This window comes from Rhagoletis zephyria, unplaced genomic scaffold (genome assembly GCF_001687245.7).
Source record: "Rhagoletis zephyria isolate East Lansing unplaced genomic scaffold, Rhagoletis_zephyria_1.1 Rzeph_scaffold_06098, whole genome shotgun sequence".
NCBI lineage: Eukaryota > Metazoa > Arthropoda > Insecta > Diptera > Tephritidae > Rhagoletis > Rhagoletis zephyria.
Window position 1 is genome coordinate 23,767 of NW_016163181.1, and position 13,487 is coordinate 37,253.

At 38.6% G+C, this 13,487-nt stretch overlaps 1 protein-coding gene and 1 long non-coding RNA gene across 2 annotated transcripts; both read right to left on the minus strand.

Moving 5' to 3' along the window:
• Positions 1–10: 10 nt before the first annotated feature.
• LOC108372851 (uncharacterized) lies at positions 11–13,225 on the minus strand. Its single transcript, XR_001848897.1, has 3 exons — positions 13,214–13,225; positions 1,828–1,832; positions 11–373 (listed from the first exon to the last, which is right to left on the minus strand). It is a non-coding gene; the product is annotated as an uncharacterized LOC108372851 (long non-coding RNA).
• LOC108372850 (protein hairy-like) lies at positions 5,367–9,499 on the minus strand. The gene is made up of 2 exons (XM_017628642.1): positions 9,090–9,499; positions 5,367–6,453 (listed from the first exon to the last, which is right to left on the minus strand). The coding sequence occupies exons 1-2, from the start codon at positions 9,282–9,284 to the stop codon at positions 5,692–5,694; spliced, it is 957 nt and encodes a 318-aa protein (XP_017484131.1). The 5' UTR covers positions 9,285–9,499; the 3' UTR covers positions 5,367–5,691.
• Positions 13,226–13,487: the final 262 nt, after the last annotated feature.

Genomic DNA, 13,487 nt, shown 5'->3' on the forward strand with positions numbered 1-13,487 from the left:
AAAAAATGCTTATCAACACAAATGTTACAACTTACAATAAGCTTGAAAAGTGTGTGATTTGTAACTGTAAAAAAATATTTACAATTACAATAAATCAATTAACTCGCATAAATATTATGCAATTCAAATAATTATGTAAGTATAAAGTATTGAAATTTAATTATTATGTATAGCCAATCAATTGAGGTATCTCCTTTTGAAGTGTCAAAGGGGAAACGTAAACCAATTGTAAATAAATAATGTGATTAATGAGTACGAGTGTGGATGCGAAAAAGAGAATTTACAATACTCGTATAATTGAACAAACATAAGAAATATGCATCGATATGAAAGCACAGTCAATATTTGTTTCCAATATTTCCTTACAAAAACTCTTGCAGGACTAAAAGATCCAAAAAGTCAAATATATAATACTGAAGGCCCGTTGACAAGTTGAGTGAACTTATTTTGTGATGAGTAGTGCACAATTAGTAATTATTTAAATTTTATAGCTCCTTTCGGAAGGCATAACATTTTTTTTTTTTTTTTAGAAAACTCGCAGAATAGTGGCTTACAACTTATCGCATTTGCTATACGCAAGACCAAGATTAAAGAAACTGTTTTTTTTTTTCGTTGGACGCTGTGCTATAGCGCTTTGTTTAAGTGGTCTTTTCAAATCTGGATTCGCCTGTTTCCATCCAAATTAAAAGGAATGGCGCTTGGTCGCCGCTACAACTTTTCAGCCTTTCAAAGCTTCTAAGTTTCTTTTTTACAGAAGTTATTTGCTAACTGCTTTCTATTTGTCCAAGTACTCCAGTGGTACTGAACCTTTTGGTTATGAGGGACCACAAGTGACGTCAAATCCTTCTCCAGCTGGCCTTTCCATCGCAGACATGACCTTTCTCTATTACCCGCATCGCGACTGTAGCGCTTCTGTCCGTTCGTACGACATGATCAAGCCAACATAGCCACTGTATTTTAATTCGCCGCACTATGCCTACTTTTATCGTCTGCGGTATTCGCCATCGCCAACGCGTAAAGGCCTGTAAATCTTCTGCCGAATTTTTCTCTCCAAGAGCCGCCTCATTTACCTACTCAGTCCAAAGTAGCACTTGTTGGTAAGGGTGACTCTTCGATGGATTTCAACGCTGACAATATTATTGCTGTTAATGCTGGTCTATAATTAAACGAAATCGTCTACTTTTAAAAACTTGAAACCGTCGACAGTGACGTGGGTGCCAATATGCTTATACTCTCACTGTTTGTCGTTGTGTCCTCGTTTACCACCGGACCCGCCTGCTTTGCTTCCCTATCTATTCCGAGAAAACAGAATATGCGTGGCTTTTGTTTTTACCTATGAAGTCGATATCGTTGACATACGCCAGCAATTGTTCGCTCTTGTAAGGTATTGTGCCGGAGCAGTTTAGTTCTGCGGCTCTAATTATCTTCTCCAATATCAGATTAAAGAAATCACACGAAAGGGAGTCACCTTGTGTGAAACCTCGTTTGGTATCAAATGCTCGGAGAGGTCCTTCCCAATACTGAAGGAGCTGGTGGTATTGCTCGACGTCTTCTTACACAGCCGAATTAGTTTCACGGGTATATCAAACTTAGATATCTCGGCATAAAGACAACTCCGTTTAGTGCTGTCGAAAGCGGCTTTTAAGTCGACAGACAGATGGTGTGTGTCGATTCTATCCTTGCCAGTCTTATCCAAAATTTGGAATATTATGAACATCTGATCTGTGGTGGATTTTCCAGGTCTGACGCCACACTTAGGGGGCCTAATCATATCTTTGACGTTGGGCTTCAGTCTCTTACACAATACGCTCGTTAAGACCTTGTAACCTAAGCTTAGAAAACTGATCCTGCGCATACGGCGGGGTCGTCTTTATTGTGGATTGGGCAGAGGACTCTTAAAAACGAATCGTTGGCCATACGTTCAACTGACCATATTCTGCATAAGAGTTGATGTATGCACTTAAGAACTCCTCGCCGCCATACTTAAGGAGCTCAGCGACAGCTGCTTTGTTGTTTTTCAGCGCCATCATTGGCATTCATGACCCATAATTAAACCTTTCATTTGAATTGGTTTTTATGTGGCGCGAGCCAAATCAAGCGAAAGCTAGATTTTTCACCTTCTCCCTTTAACTCGTTCCCAAACGGGGTTTTAGTCGCTACCCAGAGGATACGTGAACAGACATTGTGAGCTGCAATTGAACCGTAGGCAAAAAAAGGTGCACACTTATTGAGCATTACTATTTTTATTCGGATATTTGGATCTTTCTAAGCATTCAACTCACATTAAATCTGCTTATTCGCTCAAGAGGTTAGTTTGGGTATGGCGATTGGTATACAGCTAGCTATGTTCTGCGCTTGAGGCCTAGTCTAGTTGAGAGAAACTTTACTCAAAGCTGACACTGGGCGTCTCTTTATTGCCCAATAAAAAGAAATTCGAATACTTGTTCAGGCTCAATTTAATACTAACTCCTTAAAAAATATTAGTAACGCACACATAATTTATTACTAACTCTTTCTATTTACCATGAAAAAAGCTAAAATAATAGGTAAACTTAGAATAATTAAGTTATACATATAACGTCTAAAAAGTAGTTAAAAAAATAGATATGCAAGCATGGCCTATTGCGCAATGATAAAGCAATAAATTTGAATTTCTTTCTAACTTTTAATTCATAGATGTCCATTGCATTATAGAAAATGGTGTAAAAAACACACACATACATAAATATACATAAATACATACATACACATAGAACTAAATATATCAAAATTGCTAATTACTAATTACAATAATAATGAATTCAGCCCGTTATCAGCTAAATTAAAATATTAAAATGTAGTTGCATAAAATATTAATTAGCGAAAAAAAAATGTTTTTGTTAAACCCAAATCGAATGGTTTTTATGAAAAGCCAAAATTAAATGCATAAACCGAAGCGAAACAAAAAAAAAATTGTGGATATGAACTGCAATGCAGCAGAAACAAAACGACTATAAAAATCGACGCCACCTTTTTGTTAGTGCAAAATATAAATATTAATAATATTTTATCCATATATTTAAGATAAGCATACATACATACTTATACAAAAAAAAAAAATAAATATACCTAATTAACTAAGCAAAAAGGAAAGCAAAAACAAAACAAGCAAATTAATATACATAACGGCCTATTGAAAATAGTTACGAGTATTTAAGTACTTATTTATAAAAAATTGCAAAAATTTTTGAGAAACAAAAAACTAAACCGATTGTGAAGCTACAAAAAATACACACAAAAAAAAAACAATATTTTTGAATGCAATTTGTGCAATCAGTTAATTAATTGAACAGAAAATAAGGCAATGTGACAAAGCTATGTAATTAAGCGTAGATTTTCGATGAGATTTAATGCGTTTCAGCGATCGATTTGATCAGCAAAATAAATGAATACAAAAAGCATACCAAATGATAGGGCAAACATTATTACTGCTATTAAAATATAAAGAAAATAAAAATAAAAAAAAGTTCATCAATAAAACATTGAGTATACTAAATTTTTGTTTTTCAGAGGGGTAAGTATGTACGCGTTTCTTGGTGATGAATAGTAAGGCAAGCGCCCGGAAGTATGCAATAATATATAAAATATCGGATGTGGCAGAAAGAGTGCCAGATTGGCCCCCTTAGTGACTTTGTCAGAATAGGGGGGTTAAATTTGCCATTTTGTTAACACCCACATACAAACCACGCGATTTAAGAATATGGAGAAGTATTCACACGAGGCGTTAAATTCGAAACTTTGAGACTAAACTTACGCTGATGGATTAGAAGACCATTGTTCGTCGTCGTCCTTGTCGGTCCCTCGAAAATATTGCCACAGTAAGGGAATCTGTGGTCGATAATCCAGGAACCTTTATTCAGAATGAAGAATTAAAGATTTCTAGAAGCCATATGCAATGAATTTTTGAAAAAAAATCAGGATTTTCTCGCTTACAAGATTCAATTGGTGCAAGAAATCAAACCAAGGGAACAAGAACAGCGCCGTTTTTTTTCTTTAAAATTAAATCCGGCTCTCTTGTTGGGACACCCAACACTCAAATTCTAAATCAGCTTGTACGCAACACGCTTAGACCACTGCAACGGGAGAGCCACGAAATCCTCGAAAACAAAATCCCCACTTAAAAAAAAATCCCCAAATACATTTTCCGCAAAATCAAAATCCCCAAACACAGAACTGGAATCTTTTCCAAAGGGGTTCCTTATTAAAAGTTTCCAATTCCCAAAGAGAAAACGGCTTGTAGCAACATGTGGGCCTACTCACTGGGCTCTTGCTCTTAAGCACTTGACACTGACAGGCGTTAATACAAACGGGTATATTTCTGATTTAAGCTAAACGAATCAGGACATATTTATACCTTTCATGAACATGAAATGGTATAAGTCTGCAAAAGTACCGAAAATGGTTGTGAAAAGGGTACGTTTTCGACTATTTTTCTGAAAATTTTCTGATTCAATTTTTCGTTGACAAAACGTACTGGTGAACTACGCTTAAGAGCGAAATACACCAATCAAGCGGCTTGACCAACTAATCGAAATATCCCTTTGCTGCAAGCCATTTGTTTTGTGTATGGGGTTTGACGAGTCGCTGAAGGCAATTTTAATAAAAATCCATTTATTTTTTTTCTGGCCGCCATGTTGAAGTTTGATCAAACCGCTTGCGTTGTGTATAGGAAGTTCAAAGAATTTTCCCGCACCACTAGTATACTCTAGCCACTAGCGGCACCCCAGGCATACGCTCGCGGCACACCTTGGCACACTTTGGGAATGCCTGCTTTGGTCAGTATCGTTTGAATGACTATCGTTTCGAAGTTACATGATTCATGCCCAGGTGTTCATGAAAGGTATGAAGCCTTCGGCATAGCCTTGCTTTTACTTGCTTTTTTTTTGCGTCTGTCCCGCCTCCTAAGTTTAATTAGGAGCCTTTAAGAAAAGATGTATTTGGAAAAGCGCATCTGAGATGTTTTTAAGTACATAAATTGTATATACACTTCGACAGTTAAGTGTAGAGGTTTTTAAAGTTTTTGTGCCTTTCCTCCGTTTAAGGAGATACCGTTAAATAAACCTTGTCATTCCTTTTTTGAATTCCTAAACCAATTTTCTATTTGCAAATCACTTCAATTATAAAAAAAAAGCTGCTAAACCGAGAAAATGGCAACCAATTTGTTAATTCGCCACTCGTTGTATAACGCCATTCAATTTTGTATGCAAACATTTTATGCACACAAACATGATTTCACGCACACAACATATGCATGCACACATGCATGTGTATATATGCAGCTGACAAAACTCATTATGGTAAATGCAATTACCCAAGGTAAATATATTTATTAAATATTTAGCTTCTATGCACTAATTCCATTAAATTATTAACTCGAATTATTCGAATACATATACAAACACATACAAATAAATAAAGCTTTAGCCATGCAGTTACACAACAAATTTGATTATACAAATATGGAAATTTGCTGCTGTGGTCCTTTGAAATACTTAGTCCTACACGCACACATGCATACGTAGCCAAGTGCACAGGTATGCATGCTGCATTAAGCATGATTTTATTATGTTAACAGGGTAAAATTATCCGCGTTTAAGGTCAGGCGACCAAAGCAAATGCGGGTGGTTAGGGGCCGCGTTCATATGGCCGGCATCACCAAGGACGCCAAACGAGGCCATCGCCGTGCAGAAAATCACCATCGGCACAATCCACGCCATCACCGAGCGTTTCACTGCCATCGGCCTCACTCTCCACTGGCTCAACATTAGTGCCATTGCTGTGATTATGCAACACTTTTCGGGCATAAGGATGCATTCGCGTTTTGCCAGTGGCTGCTGCTCGCGCTGCCGCCTCCCAAATGCGTTCAAAGCTAGAAACTGCTGAAGCGGATATTTGCATTTGTTGGTGCCTGGCGTGCGATGTTGCTGCTGCTGCCGCCGGCGGCGGCGTTGGTGTGGTTGCCGTTGCCTCCGCTGGCATATGCCGCAACGCTGTGCAAAATCTTTGGTAATGCTCATTTATATTGTTGGCCACCGTGCCATAACTAACTCCATTGCCATTTGCTTGCATTGCTTGCGCAGATTGAGCTGAGACTACGGCGGGTGGCGCTGTATTTGTTCCGTTGGCTGTCGTTGCGACGGCTGCTGCCGCTACTGCTGCTGCTGCCATATTTGGCACATAATTCGCAATATATTTGATTAAATCTCCATTTATATGTTTGTTTTGTTGATCGTATTTTTGTAGGAAATGTGACACCTCCACAGCGCAGTGCTGAAATCCTGCCCAGAATTTCTCCATGTTCAGCGTATCGCTGTGGCGTACAAAGAGACCGTTTGTTTCGCGCAGCCGATGTAGATGGCGCACTGTTAGCTCTAAGATATCAGCCTTTTCCAGCTTGGAGAGGTTTTCGCCATCCTGGAAGAGAAGAAATTAGATTAATTAAATGGTGTAATCTCACTTTAAATTTGACATAGCAATAGCTAGTCTAAGATTTGAAACTTAGAAGCTCCGTGTGTGATGTCGATAACGATGTTTAACTGGGAGGAAGTGATAACTAGACATTAAACAAGGGGCCCAGAAAAAAGTACTTGTATTCAAGGGCGCCACCTTCGATAGCATATGCAATTCGGCTCTAAAGCATGGAGCAGATACTGTCCTCACGCTCATGTAGAGGATTATTAGGATTCATAATTGAATGCCTAACTGACAGCCTTAATAGCTATTATATGAACATTCAGGCCCATTACGATCTCTCAGTCGTTTGCAAGAAAGCGCGCATTTGTATTTAAATACATATTTGCGAAAGTATTTCGTATTTTTATATTTTTTAAATACATTTTTAAGCAGTATTTGTATTTTGTATTTTTAAGTACTTTTTCTATTCCTCATTATTCGTCATACATTTTTTTTTTTGACATTTGAAAATTCACTCATTCGGTTTATTAAAAATATATGAAGCTTATGCGAAGCGCAATTAAAAAATTTAAAATTTACTCATTCTTTTCTCTTCACTTTTTCATTGCAACAATTAGGGAATTTTTGAATTTTTTTTTAGTTACGGCCTTTTGTATGCACGTGTAATTTCAAAAGTATTTTTAAATGTATTTGTACACTTCTCCTCACTTCATCAGTGCACCCTTTTAATTATTAGAATTTTCAGTTTTCCTTTTTTTATTTAAATCCCTTGATTTTTTATAAAAATGTCGCAAATTCTGCAAAAAAAAACGAGTCAAACTAATTTTAAAATTTTATATAGATTAAAAAAAATGGCAACAAAGCCTTTGTTTTTGTTTTGTTTGTCAAAGGGGTGCACTATCCTAAGGATTTGGAGTGAATAAGTTAATGTTATTTTTCGAAAAATTTCCGCGTATACAGTTTTGTAGCCCAGTCAATTTAAGTGCAATAAAGTGCACATTTCAAATGGGTGGAAAATATTGTTAATGTTTGACATTTTTTTGTTTTTTTTTCTTGTTGACGGGGCGTCGCATTTTCTTTTATATATAGAAATTTTGTCATGTATGACACTGCCAAAAAAATGTCAAAACTCAATAGCATTTTGCAGCCACTAGAGACTTTCATTTTATTGAACTAATGTTACATTGGCTACAAAACTGCATACCGGAAATTTTTCTATTCACTGCAGATCATTAGGATAGCGCACCCCTATGTTATTATTTTAATTTTTTTAATTTGTATGAAATTTTAAAATCGGATTTACACATATGTATGTACATGCTGAGGATAGAAAGGTTGCGCTATTCAAATGAGTAGGAGTGTATTTTGAAATACTTATTTTGTATTTAAATGCTCTTTGTAAAAGGAGGTTTTGCAAATCTTTTTTTGTGACGTATTTAAATTTTATATTTACATAAATAGTTTTTTTTCAAGTATTTTTAAAATCTCTGCAAATCACACTGAATATGATTGACACTTGGTGTAATGGAAATCGGATCAGCACTAACCCAACCAAAAGTAGTGTTGGCTCTTCACTAGAAGAAAAAGGTTAGACGGCCTTGGTTCCGCTGCCCTTAAACGAGTCACTATATAGATTACTTTCGAAGTGCAGAATTAAGATGTAATTTTAGATGCTTAGTATACCAATCAGAAGTTTCATGGTGAAAAAAGATCTCAAAATTCAATGGAAAAATGGAAAAAGCTTTTTTATTTAGAATTAATAAAGAAGTGATACTGTGGAACAAAAAAAAATATTTCTCATCAGTCAGAAAGGAGGATTTGCAATTTCAACTTGGAGTTGAGAGTGGTTTTTCTTTTAATTTTCTTTAACTGCATCAGCTTACATCGGCTTGGAGTGAAGTTTCAGCTGTATTGGGAGTTAAATATTTTGTTTTTATTTACATATATCATTGAGAGCGTAAAGCTTTTATAGGAAGTCTTCTAACCAATGCCAATCAAAAGTAATGCAAAACTTAATTGTTAATTCATCGGAGTTATTAAAACGCATACTAGTATTAGGACTCCTGACTACTAGCAGAGGTTCTTCTGGTAGCGCCATTTATTAGCTAAATTCTTTCCCGACTTTCATACAAATAGCCTGTTCCCGTCCTCAAGAATTTAGTCAGAAATAGTCTGAAGTCGTTTCCGTAAACAAATTTTGTATCTTCATTACAATCTTCCGGACAACTGCGGACTGTTTCTGACTAAATCCTGAAGTACGCGAACAGGCTAAAAATTTCTTGGCATTTGGTTGAGATGAAGTGAAGTTAAGGCGATTCAAATAAAAGTATACAAGTGAGCTTCGATGAATGAAATTTGTTCGGAAAGAAAGCCAAAAATACGCTTTTGGTAGAAGTAAGACGCGAAGTCAACGCTGCTTTGTTTCTATGATTCCAATGATCTTATTCGCAAAGAGTTTGCGCTGATTGAAAGCTAGTTTTGACCTCATACTATTACCCTGAACCAAAGGCAAAAATATATTGGTGCGACTCAGAAAAAGAAAAGCATCGCGGTCTACAAATCTTCAATCTTCTATCTCATAAACAACTTTAGAGCTTCATATATTCTAATTTCATATATTCTAATCTACAACTTACCGCTTGCAAAGTGCTAGTCATCAAATCCTTCAGCTCATCCAAACATTTATTGATGCGCGCGCGTCGCTTACGTTCCAGCATCGGTTTCATAATCTTGCGGTACTGGTAGGTGCGCGACACGGGCTCCAGCGGCAGGCCATGCATCATGAAGTGATGAGGATGATGATTTGGCGCCATTTTTGTGTGATAACTCATGCAGGCATTTATTTTCAAGCACACGATATGCGGAAAAAATTAATTACTTAACTACACTAACAGTTCACAAAAATATTTGAGCTTTGAATTTTAACACTTTGACTTGCACAAGTCTATGGTTTATCAAAAATTTTCAAGAACAACTTAGAACATTTTCGAAACTTAACTTCTTAACTTGCTTTTATAACTTTTCACCGTTCTTGCCACGAACTTAACCGGCGTGCTTTGCCAACAAAAATGATCGTGAGCGCGCGATAAGTTGACTTTTTATTGGAGCACTCGCACCGTATACACTCTCGCAATCAATTGCTCTCGCGTGCGCACTCATTTCCCATTCGCTGGCGAAATGCGCTGTGGGTCCGGCTGTCGAGTGCGACAACCAATCGTCGCGTGCTCCACTTGGACCCGGTTGGAATGCACCACACCGCGCCAAACAACTCGTGCACGCTATCAACACGATCGTGTGGAGCTGCTGATCAACATCGATCATCGCTGAGAAATCTGCATTTAGTTAGTCGCAGAGAAGACGGTAGCTAGTGCAATTGGAGCGCTTGCTCATCCACTGTGTTCGCTCATTTCTGGTTCTCTCACTCTCTGGCTGACCAATAAATACCTAACCAGTTTTACCCGCAACATCTCCGCAATCTTTGCAACGATTAGCCAAGCGCGTAGAGATGAGCCGAGCGGCACAAGGCAGATACAATTTCATGAATGAAATTCCATTGCTCCACAATAGTAAGTTTATTTGCACATCAGATGAATGAACCGCAAACACATACACACACGAACACATACTAAACGGCAACAGGCAGCAGGCAAGGCATAGCCGTAGCGTGGCCAAGTCGCACGTTTTTATTAGTGGCGTCAAAGTGACGAAGTGTCTGCCTCTGTGCTACCAGTTAGTTAGTTAGTGCGCGAGTGTGGCAAGCGGCTCTCGTGGGATTTAGTTGACTCAGCATTGCGTTGCATGCTTCCATGTGAATCTTGAGCTGTATATGTTTACATAGTTATTTATTTGTGGGCTCGCTTGTTTGCGGCATTCGAATACACATATTTGTTGTTTTTGTTTTCTAACTGACGTTAGTTGTTTATGTTTCGATTTAATTCCCTTCTGCGCCACGCTCCTTTTTCTCCCGAACCTCATTCTGACGCGCTACTGTAGCTTTTTATTATTGTGTTCTGTGAAAGCCAAGCACAAAAGCGTCGTATATGTATGAAGAATTGCAATAACAGCTAATAAAAATGCTGAATTGCGTATGCGAGTGGTGGCAGCAAGTAGGCTGGCACGGGCAATGAATGCGCTAATCTCGTTATGAATGCTACTTAGTTCTTTTTGTTTACACAAAAAAGTGTATACTACTCAACAGTAGCACAGAGATTGTGGTGATACAGTGGTTTGTTTTGAATATCTTCAGAAAAATTTTGTTTGACTAAAAATCGATTTCTTAAGATTTCTTGAACAACTAGACAACCTTACAAGCTCACAGTGGTGCCAAACTGGAATTTACTGTTCAGTAAAGTAGTACAGAGTCTTAGTTTTTTAACTGGTTTGGTATTTTTTTTTAAGGATGGTTCCGTGCGCAGAAGTAGAAAGCTTTTGACTGCCCTTCACCTGGGATAGGCCAGAGGTGATTCATGTGCGTACGGTTCAAATCACAGCTCACAACCTCCGGATATTTATATCCACGTATCCTCTGGGTGTATCCGCCCAATGAAAAGTTAGAAAAATGCTTGGATGAGATGACGACCATGGCAAACGTATAAAGGATTATGATTTGAGGGTATGCCCTTGGAATATCCAGACCCTTAATGGGAAAGGTTCCTCTGCCGCGGCTGGTTGTTGTGCTCGGGAAGACTAAAGCTGAAATCACCGCCATCCAAGAAATGCGATGTACGGTGCAAGGCAAGGCAAGCGTGAAGCCTTGCGACGTCTACTATAGTTGCCACGTAAAGGAGCTTAAATTCGGTGTTGGATTTGTGGTGGGAGAGAGACTCCATCGGCGAGTACTGGCGTTCACCCCGGTGGACGAACGTCTAACCACAATCCTCATCAAAGCGAGATTCTTCAATATCTCGCTCATCTGCGTCCATGCCACGACGGAGTAGAAGGACGGGGCGTCCAATGATCTCTTGTATGAGCGCGTGGAAAGAACATATGAGCGCTGCCCTCGACACGATAAAAAAAATTGTTCTTGGCGATTTCAATTGCAAGGTGGGTAAGGAATGGATTTTTGGCGCCACTGTCGAAATGGGAATACGTGGTACTAGGCTGTCCGCAGATCGAAAAACGAGAAACCATATCGTTATAGCGTTTTAGACGTACGCACACTCCGACGCCCAAACATCGACGCGGACCACTATCTTGTTGCAGCCGAGATACGCACCCGCCTCTGTACAGCAAAAAATGTATGCCCAAATATGCAAGGAAAGCTTAACGTCGAAAAGTTGCAATCACAACTATGGAGAGAACACTTTCCCACTTTATTGAATGGCAGCAGCACTGAAAGTAGTGAAGAAGACGAAACGGAGCGCCAAGTCGATGCAGTCGATGTCCCACCGAATGACTATGACAAGGCACGAATAGCAATAACGCTTCTAAAAACAACAAAGCTGCTGGAGCTGAGATCCTGCCAGCCCTGCTATCTAAGTACGGCGGCGAGGAGCTGATAAGGTGCATGCATCAACTCTTATGCAGAATATGGTCACATGAACGCATGCCCGACGACTGGAATTTAAGGGACGCTCTGTCCAATCCACAAGAAAGGCAATCCCGCCACTCGCGCCAACTACCGCGGGATCAGCCTTCTAAGCATAGGTTACAAGGTCTTATCGAGCGTATTGTGTGAAACGGTCTAAAAATTATTTTCACTTGCTTCATTTGCAAATAGCTCCACTGCATCGTTTCTTACAATTTCTGATATTAAGGCTTACGAATGTATTTGTGCCGCGCATAAGTGTCAGTAAATACGTCAACGACTCCCGTGGGATAGTTGACACCCTGGGAGGCTGTTGTCACTGCCAATGCCAAGCTCATACAATAAAACTAACTTTAAGCTCATATTGCTGTTGTTGTTTTGAATGCCGCTACTGACGCGCTTTTTACTTTTTTATTTTTTTTTCTTCTTCGAATAGATTGCCGCACTTTGCTGAACAATAATAATAAAAAATATGAGCTATGTAAAAAACAAAGCAAAACAAAATAAAAGCAAAAGAATGCAAATTATAAAAAAAAAAAACAAAAAACAGTAAACGGATATGACAACATTGCACAGGGGAAAAAGTATGTATGTACGTAATGATAAATCGGCGCACAAGACGCAAGACGTAGGCAAAAAAATTTCGCTTTCAAAAGCATATATGTACATACATGTATATCTATTCCGAGGAGCGCATATTTATATTATTACTTTGGAGAATTCACAATATTCTTCAGGGAAATTTTTTCGAGTTTTTAAATAAGACAAGTTTTTTTTAAGAAATAAGAAAGCTGCAATTTATTTGTATTGTTAGCCCTTAAAGGCAATCAAGTTTATAAATGTTATCGAAAGTGAACTCTTGCAACATTTCAACCTCACTGGGTGGCTGCGGCGATAAAACTCGCCAACATTTCATCACCCTTTTAACCCTTCGGCCTTTGGCGCTGCACAAAAATTGCACACAAGAGGCAGCGGCAGCGGCAGACAGACACTCAGAAGGTGCTAATTTAACAAATTGGCAAATTACGACCTTTTGACCTCATAAAGAGGTTGTAATCTTACATGCAACACGATTGCCGCTTGACTGTTGCAACAAAAGCAACAGCAAAAGCAGCAAATAATAGCGCGGCGCATTGCGCCCAACATACGGTAGCTTTGCGTGGCAGTTACGGTCGTCCCATTGATGGCTGGAAATTCGTGTAACGGACGACAAGAAAACAAAAAAACAAAAACAGTAAAACTAAATGGGAAGCACAACCGAAGCAGAGTCTGCCTTTAACGCTTCAGCTTTATTTCCTATACATTTATATGCACATATTTTTTGCGTTTATTTTTTTTTTATTCTTTACATTATGGCAGCAATAGCGGCGGAGATTCCCACGATCTGAATTGAAGCTCACGGGCTCGCGCGCTCGAGCGCGCGCACACAACATCACAACTCCCATTGTTAATCGGCCTGCAACTTGCAGTTATTGCTGTTGTAATTTTTTTTGTTGTTGTCGTTGTT